Source organism: Gasterosteus aculeatus, chromosome 9 (assembly GCF_964276395.1).
Source record: "Gasterosteus aculeatus chromosome 9, fGasAcu3.hap1.1, whole genome shotgun sequence".
In the NCBI taxonomy this organism is placed as follows: domain Eukaryota; kingdom Metazoa; phylum Chordata; class Actinopteri; order Perciformes; family Gasterosteidae; genus Gasterosteus; species Gasterosteus aculeatus.
Window position 1 is genome coordinate 8,624,344 of NC_135696.1, and position 22,648 is coordinate 8,646,991.

General features: G+C 41.3%; 1 protein-coding gene across 1 annotated transcript; it reads right to left on the reverse strand.

The window, feature by feature from the left end:
• Positions 1 to 1,711: 1,711 nt before the first annotated feature.
• Positions 1,712 to 21,187, reverse strand: LOC120824685 (complement C3). The gene is made up of 43 exons (XM_078080428.1): positions 21,080 to 21,187; positions 19,723 to 19,918; positions 18,760 to 18,922; positions 18,522 to 18,616; positions 18,158 to 18,246; positions 16,787 to 16,869; positions 16,595 to 16,682; positions 16,315 to 16,417; positions 15,988 to 16,108; positions 15,538 to 15,653; positions 13,163 to 13,309; positions 12,742 to 12,841; positions 12,530 to 12,624; positions 12,204 to 12,395; positions 11,892 to 12,047; positions 11,535 to 11,664; positions 11,024 to 11,092; positions 10,620 to 10,820; positions 10,416 to 10,527; positions 10,240 to 10,328; positions 9,997 to 10,136; positions 9,166 to 9,378; positions 8,882 to 8,945; positions 8,645 to 8,734; positions 8,250 to 8,453; positions 7,765 to 7,843; positions 7,473 to 7,632; positions 7,272 to 7,367; positions 6,158 to 6,305; positions 5,968 to 6,053; positions 5,636 to 5,713; positions 5,381 to 5,536; positions 5,211 to 5,273; positions 4,712 to 4,793; positions 4,547 to 4,595; positions 4,330 to 4,420; positions 4,086 to 4,175; positions 3,899 to 4,001; positions 3,647 to 3,742; positions 3,071 to 3,163; positions 2,872 to 2,955; positions 2,237 to 2,381; positions 1,712 to 2,029 (listed from the first exon to the last, which is right to left on the reverse strand). The coding sequence occupies exons 1-43, from the start codon at positions 21,154 to 21,156 to the stop codon at positions 1,888 to 1,890; spliced, it is 4,974 nt and encodes a 1,657-aa protein (XP_077936554.1). The 5' UTR covers positions 21,157 to 21,187; the 3' UTR covers positions 1,712 to 1,887.
• Between the last annotated feature and the right edge of the window lie 1,461 nt (positions 21,188 to 22,648).

Sequence of the window (22,648 nt, forward strand, 5' to 3'; positions counted from 1 at the left end):
CAAAAAGCATAGTTAACTGTTTACAAGTGCATAGTTAACTTATATTAGATGAGCAATAAAGTATATTTTAATATCAATAAGCAAACATGATATGTGGAGGTTGTGAAAGTCATTACCAGTTATTAACATGTAATGAAATACTTATTAGCCTTAATAAGGCTTGTTCTCACTTTAGATCCGGTAGCTGCAAAAAGCATAGTTAACTGTTTACAAGTGCATAGTTAACTTATATTAGATGAGCAATAAAGTATATTTTAATATCAATAAGCAAACAAAAAAGATTAATAAAGGCATAGCAAAGATGCTTATAAATGTGTTACAGCCTGCTATTAATTGTATTATAATGCCATTATTAACACTTGTATAGGGTTATAAATGTTAATAAGCATCTTGGAAGGACTTACAAGGGCCTTATCACCTATTAATTAATGGTTATAACAAGGACCTTAATATAAAGCGTTACCTAAACTTCTTATTCAGTTTAATCTTGTAGGTCCATAAGCTTAGTTAGCTAGCTAGTGTTGTCTTCAGCTTCTGCATGCTAATTTGTTTCTTCTGAAGTAACATCTTGAAACTAAGTTACAATTATTGAAAATAACTGTGGGACGTGTGAGAGGGTCTGTCGCCTCAAGCCAAGGTAGCAGCTTATCCTTATCCTCTCAAAGTTACATATTTATTACTGCATCTTTATTTGCACCTACTTGTTTGGGTGCTGCGATTGCCAAGAATGAACAAAAAAAAAGACAGATGGCAGTTCTGACTCAAAATCTGCATACGAAATGGAGTTCAGATATAATTCTTTGCGTGATGTTTTATGATATATTGGCAAGCTCACATTTCAAATAAATGCATTTGAGGTGTTGCATGCATAACATTCTCTCTTCCATCAGCGGAGGTGCTCCGTGACCTCATGAGGTTCTGGGTTTGGAGGGAGCTGCTGGAGGAAAAAGCTTGTGGTTGAGGTCGTAATCCCAATTCACCTGCTTCTTCAAATTGAAGCTCCCCAGCCACTTCAAGACCAGAAGATGTTCCACCCGGAATTTACTCCGCTAACGTATCAAAACTAATAATTAATTGTTCAAGAACATGTCATGTCTTACAACAAGGATTGCTACATTAATAATGTTTCACTTGACTTTCAGCGATACAGTGCAGGCGATGTATCGCTGAAAGTCACATGGGGAGGAGGGAGCCGTGCTCATGTGATTGGCTACAGATCGGTCCATGTTGAAAAAAAAAACACATTTGTGGATCTGCAACGCAAGACAAGTCGCAAAAAACCCACACACAAATGTAAAGCTCTCCGCAAATAAATGCACTGTGATCTGCAAATATGAATCATAATGTATCCATCTGTGTGCATTGAAATGTATTTGTAAATCCTTCTGTGTGCATTTGTGAATCGAATACATTTTTTTATTAATCTGTGCGCATTTGTGAACATTCCTGTTTGCATTTGTGAGTTGTTCTGTGTGCATTTGCAATTACTAAGACTAATCTGACCCCATATCAATGAAGGGCCGATTAGGACTTAACTACTGAGACACTCTTACGCGTCTCAGTAGTGTGCATGAGAGTGTCTCAGTAGTTCGGTCCTAAACGGCCCCTGATACATATCACCCAACTGAGCTCGCTCAATATAGTCAAACTTCTACTTGTCCACTTCTACAAGTTGACATCATCGTTTATCGCAACAACCAACATTACAGTAAGTAACAGTAATTTTAATCTGTGAAGATGACAGCAAGAAATATTGAGTCCATCCAATTTTAATTAATACAGTGCAACATTGTTGGCCCTAATAGATTTCATAATCTGGAAAGATTTACATAAAAGGGTAAAATCCCAACACAAATAATTTGAAAAACATTATTTTGTTTAGTCTCACTACTGCTGACACCCAAACGTTTCGTACTGGTCGACCATATTTTCAATGCCCGCACAGGTAGGTCTGTATTCATCCTTTTGACACTCTGCGTTTGTGGGCCAATACTCAATCCAGGTTCTCCCTCCAAGAAAATACTGAAACCTGAGGAAACAAAAGGTAAGAAAATACATTGGTTCAACAGTTATCTGTCATACACAAACATATTAAATAGCCTCCTGCCTCCTTTACGATAATCTACTCTGCCAATAGAGACAGAAATATAAAAATTTAACTTGATTTACTAATAAACAGCATAACAACAGTTGAAAATTCTAAATACACACACATTCCTATTAAGAAGAAGCTTACGATTGGTCATTTTCCTTTGCTGTAATATCTCGGGATGAGCCCATGATAAGGTAAGTTTTTCCCAATCTCAAATCCAACGACTCCCTGCAATGCGCAAGACTGATGAATGTGCGCAGTTTATTCACAGGACCCACGTCCGTGCTTCCTGTAATTGAGACATGAGATAGAAAATGTAAGAATTAAATGGATAGTTTAAGGTTCAGTACAATAAATTAGCAAAGTATACATATTACTAATGCAACAGTTGAATCATACTTAAGGTAGTTGTGATACGCTAATTATATAACATACAGACTAGAATAAGTCAGCCTGGCTCTGTTCAAAGGTAAGAAAAACCAGCTACTGGCACCTCTAATATACTATCCAACGATAAAAAATACAATGACTTTCCTTAATTACTATAATTTTCTTCAGAGAATAATCGCCTGAAACTAAGAGTCATGTTTTTACCTCACAGGTAGATGCAGCCAGACTGCAAAGAAACATTTATTGTCAAGGACAAACCAGTAATGAGTGTCCGCTTGTTATCTATTAATACAAGCTAATTACACTGGCTGCTACAAACACATGAGTAAAACTAGTTTTCTCCTCCAACTCTGACAAAAGGCAACTGTCTTAAAATGATAATTACTCACCTTCTTTGATGGTTTTCAGAACTCGCACAGTGTTCACATCAATGGACGGATCTTCTTCAGACAGTTCCACTTTCACTTTGTACGCTTCGGACAGAGCAGTTGCAGACTGTTAGCAGACATGTTTGTACTTGCTATATTTTATTACAACAACATACATTTATTTGTATAAAAGTGCGTATCAATGCAGTCAAGCACTTACCAAAATCTATTTTGTTGTTCACTTCAGTCTCACATATCTTTTCTGTGCGCTGATCATTGCTGACTTGGTCCTTCTTCTGCATACTGCAATTCTCTGGAAATACACAATGCACAAAGTGAGAACACAACCGGTGACCCAGTGACATAATCACGTGTGTGTGTAAGAGTTGACGAGTGAAACTACCTAAAGGACAATAGTACTTCTTTAGTGAGACTGCTGCTCTGATCCTAGAATCCTGGAGGGCGTGTTGCCTCGGATAAAAAGTTCTAGTCATTACAATCTGTTGACTTACTATAAATCAGGTTTGTTGAATTCATTGTAAAGCTATTTTATATTTAGTCTTATTCACATGAGATCAGGCAGAACCGACGGTAAGATATATTTTTTCCTGATTACTCGTGAAAGGTGCATGGGTCTTAGTCTTTAACTGCAAATGCTTATTTTTTATAATAACTTTTGTGGTTTTAATTCTCCTCATTAAAAACCGAAAATGCTGCAGTGGAACAAAAGGACATGCAACACGCTGTGTGTGTGTGTGTGTGTGTGTCCAAGACTAAAAGAGGACTCATCCTGTACCTTCAGCACATGTGCACTCATCTTGGTCCTTTGTACAGAGCCGTGTTAACATGCCAGCTTCCCTCTCTGGATGGTAGAATTTCACACAACGTTTTTCTGCAATGGAGAAGAAAGATATCTGCAAATGAGTTTGTGATTGTTGCAGTAAATCAGAACATTTGTATTAAATACTAGAAATCTAATATTGACCGCTTATCCACAGTGTTGTCTCTGGCATTCATCGGCAGTAAAGTACATAACATTATTTGTTACCGTCATAGTAATCGTAAACAGACACAGCAGCTGGTTGAAGGGCAGCTGCTTTCATCGTCTGATGGAGCCTAAAAGTGATCTCCTCAGGCAGCGTGTGAGAAACCTTTTGGACAAAAGTAAGATGAGATAAAGACACAAAGAACAAGGCAGAGACAAACATATTTGGCAGGAAACCGGGATGTCTTACCTTGTTCAGGTAGATGATGAGTGAGCCTCTTTCTGACAGGACTGTGTTCATCTCATACTTTGCAATGGTGCGAGCATGTCCTTTGGACAGCTACACACACACACACACAGACACACACACACACACACACACACACATACACACACACACACACACACACACACACACACACACACACACACATTGTCAGAACTTTATCCTAAACACAGCTGCACTGGGTTTACATGTATCGGTCATATCTTACTCGGTTCAAGTCATTTTTGTCAGCAGTGAAGCCGGTTAGCAAGCCAATATCCAAGATTGACATGGTTGCATCACGCTCGGTGTCCTTATACCTACCCAAAGAACAGCGGCATGAACAACATGAGAGAAAGAATGATGTTAATTAGGTTGGAAAATGCTCCGTATATACAGACATGTTACTGTGACACTGGTCGGTATGACGCCTTTATCGTACTCACAAAACCTCTATTTTCAGCTTGTAAACCTTTGGGTCCACATTCATTTTCTCTGCAGGAGCAAAAGTAATTTCTTAACTCGTTTCTCATGTTCAGAACAGCAAACTGATAAAAAGACCACAAACAAATGTTAAGTAAGACAGTGAGAGAGGGAGTGCACCTCATTACCTGGGAGGAGCTGCACGGACAAGTCAAACTTCTGACAGTCGCTCTCCTTTTCTTTAGGCCGAGTGTAATACAGCGACACCATCTGTCACACAAGGTTGAAAATGTATTTGGTCTCTGAGATTCAGATAGGACAAGTGTTGGAAAAACTGCAATAATGTTCCACTTTAGTACGACAGAAAGTCTGTGCTCTTTCACTTAGAGGCCCATGGTGTTCTGGGTCATCTGATGCTCAAGATGTTTGACTACCAGCACTTGGGTTTTGCGCATGACCCCACCCTGCATGTTTATCTTCCAACTATATATTCCTGCTCCGAGGATGAAAACCTTTGAGTAGGCTTTGCGCATGACCTGAATGTGTGTCAACTGTGTCTCCTGTTCGCAAACATGAAATATCCTGTTTCTGATGATCTTCCACTGGTGTCGAGTGAGAATTTTTCCAATACCAAGTCAACAATGAACAGCTGCTAAAAGTCATAATCTTAAAATATATTGTGCTTACCCTTATTGTTGCTTCTCCTGAACCGGTGGCAGTCACTGTAACATTCTGGTTTATGCTAAGGGACTGTAGGAATTTAAATACACACACAAACAGGTCAGCAGAACAAACCTACAAGTAACAGGAGTGGCGATATGATGAGCCACAGAAAGTTTGGATGAGTGTCTTCTCACTTTAGATGTTCTGGTGGTGTAGTGGTTTGCCCTGTTGAACTTGTATTTATCGGCATTTGTCCTACCCTCAAACAGAATGTCCACATCCAGATCGTACTCTGGTTCTTTAGCGCCGGCCCAGTACTCTGCTATTGCCTGGTACACCATTATGGTCGCCTAGAGAGAAAAGGAGTGCGAAAACAAGACTCAGAAAAAAACAAGTATAAAGTTAACAAAGGATGGAGGAATCAAGATGCAGAGAGAGGTCATTGGTACCTGAGTTGATCCATAGCCTCCGCCATCTCTCTGCTGCTTGTTGAACCATCTCACAACAGGTTTGGCATCTTCAAATTTCTTTATTAACAGAAGGAAAATAAATGAATTTTCCTGTGGTTGCATATAGATATTAAAAAAACACTCTGATTCTGGTACAGTTGTATTTATGATTGTAATCGTCCAGTTTCCAAGTACAACTTGAATCTTCAAACCAACATTTCAAAGCATAACCGAGACACACATTTGATTGACTTTTGTTTCCAACCCCTCCACCCATTCAGTGAGGCAACATGGATGATGACTGAGTTGTATGTTTTGTGGGACACGCTCACCTTGGCTTTGACCAGAGCAAGCAGAGCATAAGCTGTGGCCTCCAGAGTGTGAACACCTCCACCAGAGGTTTGCCAGTGGTTTCGCTCTGAGGAAGATGCATACAAACAGCGTTTTATTACAGTAATGAACCTGTAACAAGCTTAGTTCACTAAAAAAAACATTTCAACAAAAAATGCTGTGTGACGGTACCTGGGGATGCAAAGTTGTAGAGGATCTGATGGTTCAGTTTGCCTGCATTTGCCAGAGCATATGACGTCATGGCAACAGCATATGGGTTGACGAGGTTGGGCAGACGCCTTTCCAGGTAGGTTACTGCATTGTCTATACTGCCTGCCATCTGGACGAATGAAAAAGGAAGGAGAAAGAAGAATGAGGCGAGAACAGTAATCAGCAGTCATTTCAGATATTCAACTCTATTCAGGAATGTTGAAACATTTGATCCTGGGACATTATCCAAGACCAATCTGTCCCACCTAAATTTAGATTATAAGCTCTGTAGGAGTTGCGACAGTTACTAAAGCCTAGTTTATGCTTCTGCGTTTTCAGAGCCACGCAGACGCAAGCCCCCCTTGCGTGTCCCTTGCGTGCCTTTTCACACCCGCGTCCTTGCGTGTGTCGAGACATTTTTCTAGGCGTGCGTTGCTTTCGACGCAAGCGACGCAAGCCTCCCGCAGCGCACCAGGCTGCGATTGGTCCGCTAACTACGTCCTTTACGGAGTCTCACATTTCCGCTTTCATAGCCCGACACCGCCATTATTAAAACGAAGAATGTTTACGAGAGAACGGATCAGATTTAAGAGCTTTTGTCGGAAGAAATGCGTAAATATGACCGCTTATACAAGCCGTCATTGGCCGGTTGTAGAAGCGGGTTGGATTCACGGAGCGAGATCGCCGCAAACGCCGGTCGAGAGGTGCACAAAGTTGTGGAGGAAAATACGCGACAAATGTGTCCGCGATGACAATCAGCAGTGGCGATGCACGGGGCAATAAAGTGTATGATAAATAAATAAACAGATAAATAAATAGACGTGACTCTACGTCGTCTTCAACAAAAACGCGTCACTCCGCCTGTTGTTCTGGCGGTGAATTGCTCTGCAACACACGCCAAGACTTTAGAACCATGAATTGAAAAGAGTGCGTCGACGCAACGACGCAGACGCAGAAGCATTCGCCAGCCTTAAGAGAGGCAAATAGTGACTTGCTTCCCCATCAGAAAGCGTTGTTTTATCCATCACTGGTGTAGAATAAGAAAGAAATGAAAATAGTGGAGGCAAAATATAAAACCTCCTGTTCAGTTACTCACATTAACAGTGTCATCACATAGCGCGCGTGACTCCTGCATGGCAGTGAGGCAGAAGGCCGTCATGGAGGCATCTGAATCTTTGCCGCGAACATCCCCCTACACATGTAGACACAAACATGTTAATTTATATTAGGTTTTGGCCAGTGGAATGGTTTTCATCCTACTATGTAGTCATCTGTGTTAAGAAATCCGTTCACATACAATCATCTCTCCGTGGATCACACGCCCTTTTTCTACAAACAAGCCATCAGGTTGCTGCGTATTGAGAATCAGATACTTTATAGCGTCACAGATGTGATTCTTTCGCACAGACACCAGACTGTGGGCCATGGAAAACACCTTGGCAACGTAGGCTGTCAGCCTGAGAGAAGAGAGGAGACGCTTAGTTTCCTTTGTTTACACATGCAATACACCAACTTCAAATCGTCAGAATTTAGTTTAAAGGAGGGTGTGGAAACATTTGAATGAGTAACTGGATATTTGAAAGCCTCACCAGGTGCCACTTATTTTTTCGTCGGTGAACACAGCAAAAGACCCATCACCTTTAAGGTAATTCAGCTCGTTCTGGTAGCCTGAACACAGACAAGAACATACAACCAGTTAGTGGAGCTCTGTTAGCTTTTCCTCCTGATACAAGTCAGTCTTTTAAATGAATCTGCTGGCATACATTTTTGTTTATAGTTAATTTTATATAGTCTATGTATTATGGGGGTCGTCGTGGCGCAGGGGTTAGAGAAGGTGTGCTGGGAAGCACAAGGTTGGTGGTTTGACTCCAGGCTGCCCCATGTTCCATGTCGAAGTGTCCCTGAGCAAGACACCTAACCCCTAATTGCTCCCCGGGCAAAAATGTGAAAAAGCCATGGGTTTAAAGTGTAATGTAAGTCGCTTTGGATAAAAGCGTCTGCTAAATGACCTGTAATGTAATGTAATGTATTAAATCCCATCAACAAGATTCACAGTATCCGTGGCAATACCTACCGGTCTTGATGTGTTCTAGAGCTTTGTCACGTTTGTCAAAGCCCACAGTTTCCCACTGGTTGGTTCTGTCCAAATACGTTGTTGCAATGACAGGTAGGGTCATTTTTATCATGTTCTGCTCTCCACAGCCGTAGGGTTGTTGGATCAGACTATCCATAGAGGACCCGCCAACGGCGCTCACTATTGTGGAAATTTGTTCTCTCCCTTTATTCACACATAGAACAAAAAGATGTAAATGTTAGAAATCAACATGCAGAAACATCTAAAGAAACATGCAACGGTTCCCCACAAGCAGTGAGGTGGTAATTTCTCAATAGGAATGATGCCAATTTTGCCAACACTATTTTACAGACACTATGTCACATGGCGTGCCCAAATATAGGATCACATCTCACCTGTCACAGAGACCTGTGTGATAGTCGGTGTGCCCGGAATCAAATCTGCCTCAGGAATTCTACTGTTGAGAGTTTCTTCTTGTTTACCAGCTGAAGGGATCAACAGTGGCCAAGTGATAAAAACATTGTAATACCAAACTACGATGTAATATAGGTATACACACACACACACACACACACACACACACACACACATATTACAGTAGTACATACACAAATACACACATGTTAACTCACCAATTCCATCTTTAGAGGGGTCGAGAGTTACATTTTGTTGAGATGTAACCAGTTCACCTCGAGGCTGGAAAAACAACCGCAAGAACAATCATTACAACTCACTACAATTACAACAACACCTGTTTTAGTGGTCGGCTGATGGGTAACAAAGTTCAACTTGCTTCCGTGTGTAAGTCTTCACTTTATTTTGAAAAAGCTGATAAGATTTAAGGTTAAGCCCCTAATGATGATGATGATGTTTGTCTATGCTAATTTAACAAAGTTAGTCTCTCTCTCTCTCTTACCACCACCCGCAGATTCTTCCAGATTCCATCATATAGGGAAAAATCTTTCACAGTTGCTTTGACCTCCATGCGGTATTCTCCTTCTTTCATAGGAATAACAACAAACGGCACAGAGCGTGTAGTTTGTGGCCCTATTTTGACCTCCTGACGATACTTTCCACGCTTATGAGCTGCGCTGCACAGATGCGTCGCCTCAATCAGATCCACACGCACCTGGAAAACAGGACGAAGAGAATAGTCTCAAGTGTCTGTAGTTGATCAAAGATGAGATCCCCAACGAGCAAATAACAGGGATCCGATTTATTTTAGTCACCCACCTTGTTGTAAGTGAGTCATATTTGCATTTTTGTCTTTGCACTGAAATTGCTTAAATAATCTCATTGGCTCATTGGTTAGTTTTCATCCTGCCTGCTTGTTTAATGAACTCTTCTGTCATCCCTCATTCTGTCATCCACAGCAGATCATCTCTCTTTCCCTTCACCTGGTCCTCATGCCCTTCTTACCTGCAGCCCATCTTCTTATTAGTCCCTCACTTCTCACTTACGCTTGTCCTCTGCTGGATTGTCATTGTTAAGCTCTCCAGCATATCCTGTTATCGTTCCCACGCTACCTGTTCCGACCCTGTTTGCGTGTCTAATCGACCTAGGATCTCTGTGTGCCCCCCTTTTCGGACATGTTTGCCTGTTGGACTGACCTCGCGGTTTTGATCCTGCCTGAAACTAGTAGAGAGCTTCACGTGCATTTCTGTTTCAGAGTTGTGCTTTTGAGTTCAAGTATGTGAAATCCTCACAGCTCGGCATGAAACACCAGAGCAGAGGAACACAGACTTACGGTGATGCTATCCGGGCGGTAGTTGTGGAGGATTGCCTTGACTTCCAGCTGCTCTCCAGTGACAGCAGAGTACGGCAGCCTCAGATCAATGAAGAATTCTTTCCGAACAATTACCGCCAACGGCTCGCCAATACAGATTCCTTTAATATGTGAGAAATAAAAGCACCAAAAACGTGAACGTTCACAACGGGCAGAGAGTGCTAGATGGGATAGATTTACAGATTCCAGTCACTGAATCCATACCGTGAGTTTTTGACAGACTAATGCCAGTCAACTCCCAGGTTGTGATTGAGTCTTGCAAAGCAACGTTTTTTGTGACTGAAGTGGTCTCACTGAAGAAAAAACAAAGGGGGTCAACACTTTGTGAAGGGTAGTTTTAAATCAGTATTTTGTCTGTGTGCATATTAAAGTTGACTCACCAATTAGGTGTTTGATTAGGACAAGCAGGCAGGTCGATGTCTAACCACAGCCAACTTTCAGGGAACTGGCTGCGAGAAGCGATTTGGTTGTGACTGTTGTCATTCTCCTCACCTTAAGAGTCATTAAAAATGTCACTATTTTCACTCAGTATGACCACGGATAGTAACCCCAGAGCTCAACAGCCTGCCATGTCCCCGTCTTACTGCGAGCCAGTAGCAGGCTGTCCTCCTTCCTCTCAGCTCGCTGGGTTTCCATCTCCTTGCAGCAGCGCAGGAACGCTGTGACACAAGCTTCTCCATCATTGATGTACTCGCTGCGCCTCTCACACGTGTAGCTGAGAAGGGTTTCCTTCATGCCATCCAAACAACAGGTACGCTGCAGCTGGTTGTTTTTATATTGACTCACTGGGAACAAAGAGGGTTGTGGACGAGAGACGATGTAAGAAGACATCACCACCGAGAAGAATTGTGAGCTGGAAAGATCAATTAGAAATAGATATATAAAAACTACCATTTCTATCTACTAATACATAGCATAGGGTCAAACGTTTGGGGAACTAAGTGACTGATGATGCGTTTATTGGGTGGTTTAGAGCTCTGGTTCTTACGTAAGCTGGTTGTGACCTCCGCGATAGTAGTGGCTCGTTTCCTCCTGCTGGGGGTCGGACATTTCAATTCTGGAGACAAAGACAGATTTTTAAAAACTCTTTAAATCAGAGTGGGGTCATTATCATGGTCTGAAGTGTGGACGGGATCTGGCTGTGAGAAAATGTTATTGTTTAAATGCTTTTAATGATGATGAAATGCTGAAGACAAGTTTCCAAAAATCCCCAACAAAAGTGAGGAACCATGATCAGCCAATGTGGCAGTCCTGATAGTTTGAATGGAAACGCCTCAAAGGGTTTGTCACCTGCAGCACTGAAGAATTGAACAACTAGACAGCAAAGAGTGATTTGTTCCTCTACGTCCGCTGGATGCTTACTCCTCAGGAAAAGTAAACTTATGGTGATGAATAAAGGTCTATTTGGCCACTTCTCCTCATTAGAGCGATTTTATTGATACGATACTGAAACCTAAAGAGGCTCATGTTCGGGGAAGGGAAGAGTAAAGTATTGTCACCTTGTCTGTAGGGAGTCCCAGACGCCGCGCTGGACTCAAACATCAGCCCAGCATCGTAAAACACACCCATACCGTCCTTTCCTCCACCTGGTGTGCAGCCTGTGTCGTACTTCTCTACAATGTCCCACACCTGAGCAGGTTGGAGGTGGTTCACACACACGCACACATGCATAGGGTTACAGTGTGCAAGTTATACATACAAACCCATAAACTCAAATGACAGATTTCATATGAACTTGTGTAACGTATTTTACCGCAGGGGACTTGATATTCACACTGGATATTATTTGAAGCTAACAAACATGAAATGTATTCTGTAGTCTTCTTTTATACATAGCTTTCAGAGAAAGAATTTGCCTTTTTCTGGGTGAGACGGTGCTTGTTGTTGAGGACGTAGACGCCTCTGTCGACCGCCACCAGTCCAACTTTGGCTTCTGGATCTCCTGTGACCTTCAGGACAAATGACCCTCTGGGCTCATAGGAGTATCGGGGTGTTGTTGGTTCAAGCTTCAGCTGAATGTTTAGGGGAGTCAATGAATGAGACATTCACACAGTCAACAATACAGTTATGTATTTGTTGAGTTGTAATACAGTAGATGTAATAAAAATAATCAGCTTGTGTGTTTTTTTGTTTGACCACTTCTCCTCCATCAGTGGTGCATGTCTCACCGAGCCCATGCAGGAGTCCTTAACATCCACCCAAACAGAGTCTGACACCACTTCATTGGCGTTTGTATGGTAGTAGGCTACGATGCGGAGCGACGGGAGCATTTCTTTGGTGATAGAAACCATCAGGGAAATAAGGGTTTGACCTTCTATCTTGTGACGACGAAAGCTCACCAGCTGACCTCTGCTCAAGATCTATGGAGGCAAATTTGAACATCGTGAATCATCAGACATGAATATATGTTGCGTGTACATTTTACACATGACATGTGAGTCAACCAAAAGAGGAATATATGTGCACAAATACAAAAGTGTAAAACATCGCTCACCAGGATTGTGATATCAGTGTTGTGTGTGTCCTGCCGTTCGAGATTAAGGCTGACCTTCATGTTATCTCTTAACTTCCTCTCACCGGCATCAACACCTGCAGATGTGACATGTGATAACACCCCCATAAGATAAAGTATATTAATCAATACATTCTTCCACTGCTATCTCCATTTTGATCTAGCATCTAGTGTTATTTCAGAATGTCCCTCACCTATGTGGATATAGCTGTTGCTGTTTGTTGTATATGCGAGAGCCTCCATGGAGGCTGATGCTTGTCTGTCAGGCCTAATAGCAGGATCAGTGGTCTTTGCCTGCAATTAAAGACACACACACACACACACACACACACACACACACACACACACACACACACACACACACACACACACACACACACACACACACACACACAGACACACAGTTGAATAAAGAATACTTGAAGATCCTATGTCAACTTATCGTAGCTGCTATATAGAATAACAAACAGACATTGCACTGACTAGATGAAGTTTTTAAATGCATGAACAGATGAACAATAACAGCCAGCTGCTCTGCTGGATTTCACCTCTTCAAGAGAAGCTAAAACATGTTTGCCAATGAACGCTGACGTTCAAAAGGGTTCAGAGACTTACGGTGATTTGCAGGTTTGGGGTCCCTTTGTTTGTATTGACAGTAAGCTTTGCCAGGCCATTGTCCCCGGTGAAGCCCTCCTCCGAACCTGGTTCCACAACCACTTTCACGTTTTTTGCCGGACTGCCGTCAGGATTCTCAACTTCAACCTGAACAATCAGAAATGGACTTACAGCCTTTTTAAACATATTATTTTTTTAATGGTTTAGATTAAGGGGATTAAATCATCTTAGTTGTTTTTATTACAGTTTAGTCATACAGATCGGGACTTACTTTATGCTGACCCAATAGGTTGATGGACTATGGGTTTTTCAAAATCTGCCTTAATATCATAATGAAGCCCCATGACAAAAAAATGGATCTAATCAAAATAGCTATGAAGAGAGCATAAATTATTATTTACAATATACTGACATCAATGTCTACTGACAATGCCTTACCAGTTGTGCAATGTCTGTAATGTTTTTTTTAATTGAAATGTAACAAATAATAGAAAAAGAAAATTTGAAAAATGTGAAAAAATAACTGTAAGCATATTCGAATATGAATAAATACATTTTAATAAATACATGCTGTAGAAAAAAGTAAACAGATTTATATTTAATGGTCCTCGTAACTACAACTTCTTGAACTCCGTTTTATCTTTGCTCAATTCCTTCATCGAAAATGAATTAAACATGCTCTTCCGGGTTCGGCAAACACAACTTTTCTTCTAATAAATCGCTCTCTTCCATTTTTTGTAAGTTGCCTGGAGGTGCCATGTCATAATCCACACTTATGCTGTGAGTAATGTAAATGTAAATTAAAGCTGCAAGCTACTCTGCACGTCGGGGCACTGGCCGGACGCTAGAAACGCAGCCAAAAACTCCTGCGGCCGTTGGACAGAGTGTCCGAGATTCAGTCGTCGTTAACCGTGTGGAGCAACGCGAAATGTCACCAAACCTTCTCTTAAATCTCGTTCACCAGCGTTCTAATCAATTTCAGATGGTATTTAAAAAGGAAGCGATCCATAGTTACATGATAATGGTTGATAGTGCACATCCCCAAGGTGTCACTCAGCGATAACCAGGACATTCTAATGTACCATTTTAGAAAATGAAAGCCTGTTGAATTGACACCTTAGTTTTTTACTGGATACTAGAAAATTTGACTTCCTGTTACCAGTATGTGGCGCTTTGACTTGATTCAACTTTACATCTCTTCCGGGCGAGAGTCTCATCAAACATGTGTAAATTGGAAAGACTCCGATGATGTGGAGTAAAGTTACAAGGATTTAGTTGTTCTTGGCGAAGGATCAAATTTGCTGATGCACCCTCTCGCCACCGATTATCGGATTCTTATAATATTGACAGTAAAGCATCAAAGAGAGGTAAAGGTCTTACCTCTCTGCTAATTTTGAGAGGGATCAGATTAACCTTTGAGGAGCATAACCTGTGAGGAGCTGGGTGTGAAAAAAAATACATTCATCTTCCTGTTGTCACCAGGTGGCGCTATGACTAAGGTTAAAAATGATCACTTCAATTTTCATGGCGAATGGTATTTTTTTGAAAATGCTCCCTACACACATAGTTTGGAATTTCTTTCTGTAAAATGCAATTTTTTGAGCCTAGGTCCTCGAGATCACACTGTGCGAATTTGAAAAGAGTCGGGTTTTATCCCTGGGAGGAGTTCGGTCTTTTACAACTCACGAAAATAGACCAAAAAAAGGCCAAAAGGACAGATTTTTAACGCTTCATTTCAGCGCCCCCTTTTCTTCAAATATTCTCAAAAAATTAAGGTCTGTTCAGGGGTTCAATGTTTACATGTGTTACAAGTTTGGTGAGGGCAGGCTAAATCATTTGGAAGTTATAAATCTTACGAAGTTCATTACCTCACATCATCTCAGGCCAATGATATATCAACACGATCTTGATGTGGTGGGGGGATAGTGACCCAATAATGATCCACAGAAAATGTCATGACAAATCGGACATAGCATTCAGGAGAAAAGGTCAAAAACGTGTTTTTCACCTAATTCAAAATGGCGGAAAATCTAGTTAGGCGCATTTGCATACCATGATTGACTTTTTTGTAGAGCATGTTCAAGAGCACAGGTGTGGCAAATTTCAAGTCGGACATCGGGGGTGGAAACTGGCCTATTGTGGTACTTTTTTACCTTTCTGGGGGGCGCTATGGAGACATTTCTTCGTACCCAAATGGAAGACCCCAAAATGATCAACTTTTTCACCTGTTCTGATATACATGCCAAATTTAACAACTTTTTGAATATGATAAACGCCTCAAAAAGGGAAAATTCCTTAGAGAAAATAATAATTCCATGAAATACAATAGGTTCCTCTACGACTAGTCGTAGCGAGGACCCTAATAAGTACTTTACCATAACATCAAAGGACATTCCAGGTTTGAAATATTTGGGAGTTTTCTTGAAGAGAATGGTGTAAGGTGATTGGACAATCTGGATGCTTCTCAACTCTGCCTCCACCATTTCACCACCTGTGTGTTGATACAGACAAACAAACGCTTTCACACAAAAACTGATACGAGGTCATTTTATTTTCACCTTCTGATACAAAAAGTATCATTTAAAAAAAAAAAGATTCCAGGAAAACAAATAATGACCCAGTTATTTTACCCAAAAGTGTTGAACTGGTGTGCAGCGCCCAGTGGAATGAATGTAGCTTTCCGGGCTGGTTTGACTAGTGAACGGTGTTTATTTTCTATTCACATCTCGTTCTTGTTTGAGGAACCGACGCTTATAATGGTGAAAGTTTGCTGGAAGTCGCTTTGATCAAACACGGATAAGGAACAAACACAGAGTCTTTCTTACCGCTTTCCGTCAGCACACTGACGGCCACAAACATGGATGTCCCCACCAGGTCAAGGATCTCTGGGAAAGTGTTTGTGATATGCTCTCTCTTCAGTGTGACCTCTCCATGACCTCTCTTGATCTAATGTGACCATTTAGAAATGCATCTTCAGTATAGTAGTACAGCCAGTGAGCAGCATGGTTTAATTATGAAATATCCTAAATAAATAATGTACATTCATAGAATTGTAGCAACTCAGCTGAAATCACTGCAGACGTAGTAATAACAGAAAATTGTAGTCTTGTAAAACATAAAGTAAATACAGCAAAGTGTTAGAAGGGGCTCACCGGCACTCTCTGAAGAGAACTTGGGAAGCTTTGCTTTTGATCCTCTTGAATGACCCCAAATACCACGAAGGCGGTCCCATCCACCCATTCATCAAACAGATACCTAAAGCCACAAGACAGGCACGTGTTAAGGCCCACAATGACGCAACACAGAAAACACTAACAGACCAACATAAATCAGACTAAACCAAAAGCTGAAAACAACCTCTACTTCCTTCTGCAATTCATTTACCAATCAAACCTGGTTTCTCCACCACGAAAACAAATAACCTTCACATACTTAGCCTCGATGTTGACGGTGAACTGTTCACTGTCTACGTAGAAGAAGGAACTCGTAGGTTTCAGTTTAACCTCAAAGCTGGGCAGCACTGCAAAATGGAAAACATTTTATTGTGTGTCTAATTCACAAAATGTGTTAATGTAGCAGGTTCATGTCGGTCTAAAATACACATGCAGGTAATGAAGGACTCACCGTATTCTTTGACCTCAAACTCTGCAGAATAGCTCTGCTGTGGGTTGCTGTGGAACCTTGTCACCACCTTCCACAGTCCAGGACTGCGCGCGCGCACACACGCGCACGCGCACGCGCACACACACACACACACACATACATACATACATACATACATACATACATACATACACACACACACAGAAATATACGAAATTAAAAAAAATATATTACTGCATAGAAGTGACACTGATCTTTAAAATAGAATATTTGAAGTTTTCAGGAGACTTTGCCATGGATGGAAAGGGTGGGCACCTTGTATTTAATGTTTTTATAGGCTCAGTTTGAATAATGATTTTAGACAGGTCTAGTTCATTGTAGCGGTTTGCCTGCTGTCTCATTTGGTAATATAATAATCGTAATACAATTGTTATGCATGTTGGGCAAAACGCAGCCAGATCTTTCTTTGGTGAAGACAAGCTGGGCAAATCTTCCATACGGAATTCATAGAGAGAAAGTGTCATGTCCAAGAAGCGGTGCTAATCAGGTTGTCCCGTGTCTCTGTTGTCTCGTGATTTATTTTGAAAACTAACCTTCCTCTCAGGCAACTTGCCCCTTCCCCCTGTGTGCTGGTCCGATTGTCTGCCCTGCCCTTTATTGTTTCCACCTGTGTCCTCACCCTGTGTGTATATATTGTCTGCGTCTCCCTTTGTCCTGTTCCAGTTCGTCTTGTCCCATTTAAAGAGAACCTGCTCTTTGTCATGTGCTTTGTCAAGTCTTGCTACGTTGTTTTGTACTTTGTTCAGGCTCGCTTTCTGCTCATTCCTTTGTCAGCCTAGCGTTTATTTTCTAGATCCTTTTTTTACCTTTTTTTCCTCTGCAGTGATTTTCATTTGTTTCCTTTTGTAAATAAAGTTTGATTTTGAACCTCGTCTGGGGAGTCATGCATTTGGGTTCAGGGCCATTGTCCGATTGTAACAGAAAGTGCATTAACGAGTCAGCACAGAAGACTTACCAACCAACTTGAATCACAGCCAGGCTCGTAAAACAAGCAAATGGAATTACTTTCACGCGACTAATTCCTCCAGCTGAGCTTAACTACCATTCATAAATTCATCAGATCGCCTTAATTGGCTCAAATGAAAAGTATCAATATTCAGTGTCTCCATACTGACACTGACTTACGTACGTAGGTGCTGTCCAAAAATTAAATGAAAAGTAGTTTTAAAAAATGCAACATAGACAATATATAGATTAATAATAATATATCAAATCTAGCTTACTTTCCATGATGCTAAATTATTTGGTTTCAATATTTTCTGATGTAATACACCACTTAACAATACAATGTCAAAGAATGAAATGTGGAAAATAAATAAATACAGCACTAACCTAGCAATTTCAGGAAGTTGGTAAAATCCAGAGTAGATTCCGGATATTAAACCGACTGGATCACGTGGTACAATGACACCTTCGGGGGTCTAAACATTTTCAAAAGGCATCAGCATTAGGTTACAAATTCAGTTAATAAATCCATGCCAACGTTTGTGTACGTCTCATCTCTAAAACCCCTTATCTATGTCAACATGTGTTGTCCATAGACTGAATGATGTTGACCCTTTTTTCAGCTATTTGACTGATAAGTGAAAGATGTCGATTCCCCACTAGAGGGAGACATGCATTGTTTTGTACTGCCAGTCACAGTGACTCTATGATATCACATTTAATTATGTGCTCGTTGATAAATCAGAAATACCACAATTTCGATGGAAATAGAAACTTGAGGTTGGTTTTGAGCATCCGCCCCCACTGGCTCCATACGAGGCGTCACAGCAAACATCCTGTAAAGAACTGACACAGAGCCTCTTTCTATTTAGGGTCATGTTACTGATTTGAACCTAATTTAAGTTAAAATCATTCATATTGACATAAATGCACTCAAAGACATTCTCACCAGTCGGTGTGTTGTAGCATTGATGTGGATTGAAACTCACTTTTGTCTTTTGGGGTGTAGAGGGTCTTATCAGTCTGTATGAAGATGTACCCGGACTGGAAGGACAGCATGACCACTTTCTCCAGCACTTGGTCAGGAAACTCAGCTTTTAGGTACACATAGTGCTTCGTGCTGGCCTCCCTACTGAAGTCTCCAGCAGGGATCTGAAATCAGTATAAAGAGACGCCAATTGTAAATGACCAACAGCAGTGTTCTTTTATTTTGATGATCCTGTTTACTACTTTGATTTTATGTGACTTTTATTTTGACATCATACTATCTGCGCACGTGATTAATCGCTCGCGCTCACGCTCACATTTGTTCAATAGAAGACACGAGAAGCCACGTTACAAGACAATGCAGGTTTAGAGCCAGAGATTTAAAATATCACTGTAACCTTAACTAAAGTGTTCTTTGAAGTGCTATATCATTCAATGTTTTGATTAGCTTTGGCAGTAAACGTTTGAGAAAGGCTTAGATGTTAGAGGGCTAGCTAGCAACTTAATTAATTAAGCTAATGGCGGCGGACTTCCCTGTATTACCACTTTATAGCAAGCACCCTTTGATATGCAGAGCGAGGTATGTGGTTCAATGTAATTGTATTTCATGTAAATTCATTTCATATAATGACTGTTGCCTGCTATGCTGTTGTCCATGTATGCTAAAGTGCATTTGTCAAAGGATTTTTTTGTATCTGGCTAAATTGCCTTTGTTATTTCCCTTTTTAGTTTTCACGGTGTTGGTGTTAGTATTGGTGCTATGCACACTCATCTGAATTAAAGTACACCCGTCTGGAAACACTCCCAAGCCTGTTTATTCCAAGTTGAAGGGATGCTACACCAATAGTGCATCACAAGCAGGGTGAGAGGGTCTAAATCATGATCGCTTCTGGATTTCTTTATCAAACATTTGTGGCTACGAAAATGTTGCCAACACAGTGACCGTCTCAGAATATTCAAATTACCGTTATTCGTCCAAGCTGCTGGAAATGATTACCAGCATTAAGTGTCACAGCTGTGTTAGCCAGCTCTTTGTCTTTGGTTGGATGGCTCCACACGCTGATGATGACGTTGATGTCTCCTCCAGTGCAGTCTTGACACTCCACAAAGATTTGTTCTGCTGTACCTACACGCAACAAGTTGGGGGCTGACATCACCTTCCTGCAGCGGTGAGAGGAAGAGAGAGTGACAATAACACTCTGTGGTCACACACACAGTAAAGTGCAGATCTCTGCCTGTTGCGTCTCCCCTTCCCTCCAAAACAAAGTCTCACTGAACGGTCCTTCTAGGCTCCCTGAGAATCACGATGGGGTCAAAGATAAGAGCAGAAGGGGACTTATTCAGTCATGTATAGATCCTGACTTTATGGGATCGTAACATCAAATGTGTGGTATGGAAGATGTTCCCATTGAGGACTAGATAAAGAAATGACTGTACTTACATTTATAAATGAGCACAACCCTTATTAGGCTGATGGGTCCAGTGTGTGTGAGATTTGCTGGACGCACAAACTGGTAGAATCTCACATGCACACGAGACAGAACACATGATGTCCCACAGGCTTACGTCAGGTGGAGATAATGATGGATTGTTGTCACCATTTAAACACAATTACAGGTTTGCCTATTTGTCCAAACATTGCAAGAGTGGATCTGCCAGAGGAGTCGTTCCCAACCTTTCTCGTGTTCGACCCCTGACTTGTGAAAAGCCTCATTGCGGGAATCTTTGTGAGATTTAGGATTTGTGTTTCTTCATTTAACAAGAAAAAAGTCATAATAAATAAATATTGTTTTGTGTAACAGAAATATTTTCTATCTTCTAACCTCACATTTATCCTGATTCCAAAACCTCTGTCTAAAATGCTGTGAGTAAAAGTTCAAATTCACCAAAATCACCAAGAGGCTCCCGACTGCAGTGACTTCACCCCCAATGAGTAACCTATTGATTACTTAGATGAAGATGCAGCACTGGACAAACATTCATGGCTACAGACTCTGGCTCTGTCTGGCAGAAGAGACTGTTGTGCGAACTCTGAACCACATTCAGGGTCAGCTGACTGGCCTCATTTGAGAGTTTACATGACCTTGTGACACAAAGGACAAAGTGGACCGTAGCTTCTCATTAAGTGAGACACGAGTCTGAAATATATTTGTATAAACACTTTTTAAATTGAATTTAAATGCAGATAACGTTCTCTCTCCCGTTAGAATTCAATAATACTGTAAATATCAGAAATATGAAAAACAAACAAACTGCTTATTTTAGCGCTTTTTGGGGGGAATGAATTCCAGCCAGCGGGTGAAGGGAAGCAGGTCTACTTACAATGGAGCTCCATTAGCCAGGCAAGTGAGGAGGGTCGAGGCCACAGAGGCCACCAGCCACCACATCGTCCTACTCATCCTCCTGACTGATCTGCAGTGAATGAAGGCTGTCACCCGCCTTTTATCCTCCGTCCACCCTCCCCTGCACCTCCGCCTTACCTGACCGAGGGTTTCTGCACACACATATGAACTTATACCCACATTAACATTGTTATCATTTCCCAGCAGCGATTGAGAAACTGTTGAGCATGGAGAGAGTTTATCTCTGCTCTGAGGACAAAGATAAACAACACAAAATAACTTTAAAAATGAACAGTTCACGGCAACATTACAAAAAACAGCTTAAAATGTTTACTACAGGGATATTTTTTGTTCATTTAAAATCTCGTTGTGGACCTGATAAATCAGCATATTTACCCCAAAACAAACAAACATATTGAATTGGCAAACAGACAACTAATCAGGTGAGAGCTGTGTTGAGTAATTTCTCGGAAATGTTTGTTTAGGTTTCAACAGCAGAGACTTTTCTACAGTGACAATCTAATCAAAATCATTACTGGCTATCATTTTATTCAAATAGGCTGAATAATCTGAATGTCGCAAATGTAGATTCGTTTAAACATTGATCACATTATTTGGTAAAACTTGCTGACGAAGACCAACCAGTTCATGGTTGTCAGGATCTCCAATCCCCCCCGAGTTGGTTGATGAGAAGAATCGCAGCACGTTGATCAATTAAAGTCAAAAAGTTAACATTTATTTAGAAGAGAAAAAGATTACATGAGCAATTCTCCGCAGATATCTGTCTAACTATTGCTTGCAAGCAGGAGGTCCAACACACCAGCACGTATCCCAGCGCTCGGTGTAATGACGTCTCCGAGCAGTAAAAACACTGAGTTTTTATACACATGTGAAGGACATTCTCCGTGCCAGTTACGAGAAGCGAGTTGTCTTGCAACTGGTCCACAAAATCTGAAACAAGAGCTCGTAGATCGTTATACGACGTGCATACTCACCTGGTTTAGCTTCCGGGTTGGGCCTAAGCTTCAGGCCGGCACTGGGTCCAGGGAACTATCTCTCGGTGGTCAGTTCGTACCCTGATTTACTGAGCTTTTAATGACCATTAACACAAATGGGAGGGCTTGAACCCAGGTTAAATTTGTCTGTGCACAGATTTTTGCCAATTTTTGTTTCAAGTTTTGGTTCATGCGTTTCAGCCCCACATGAGCCATCCCATGTGCCTCCTGTAAACACTTGTTTCTGATGCCCGGTGGCATTACTGGGCGACCATCAGGGGACCTCCAGAGGCCTCCAACCTCTGTGGCCCCTCTTTGCCTCCACACCATTTTCTCCTGAGAAGATGCCCCCTTTTGGGCTTCCTTAATTTGTTCCTCATTAAGTTGTGGCTCTAACTGTCCCTCATCTTCTGCACTTACCATTTGGAGCCCAATTTGGTAACCTGCAGCTTGTTTTGCAGCTTGGTCTGCTGCCTGGTTTCCCTTGGCCACCATATTGTTGGAGTTCTCGTGTCCTTTGCACTTAATAATAGCCACGGTGCTCGGTAGAGCCA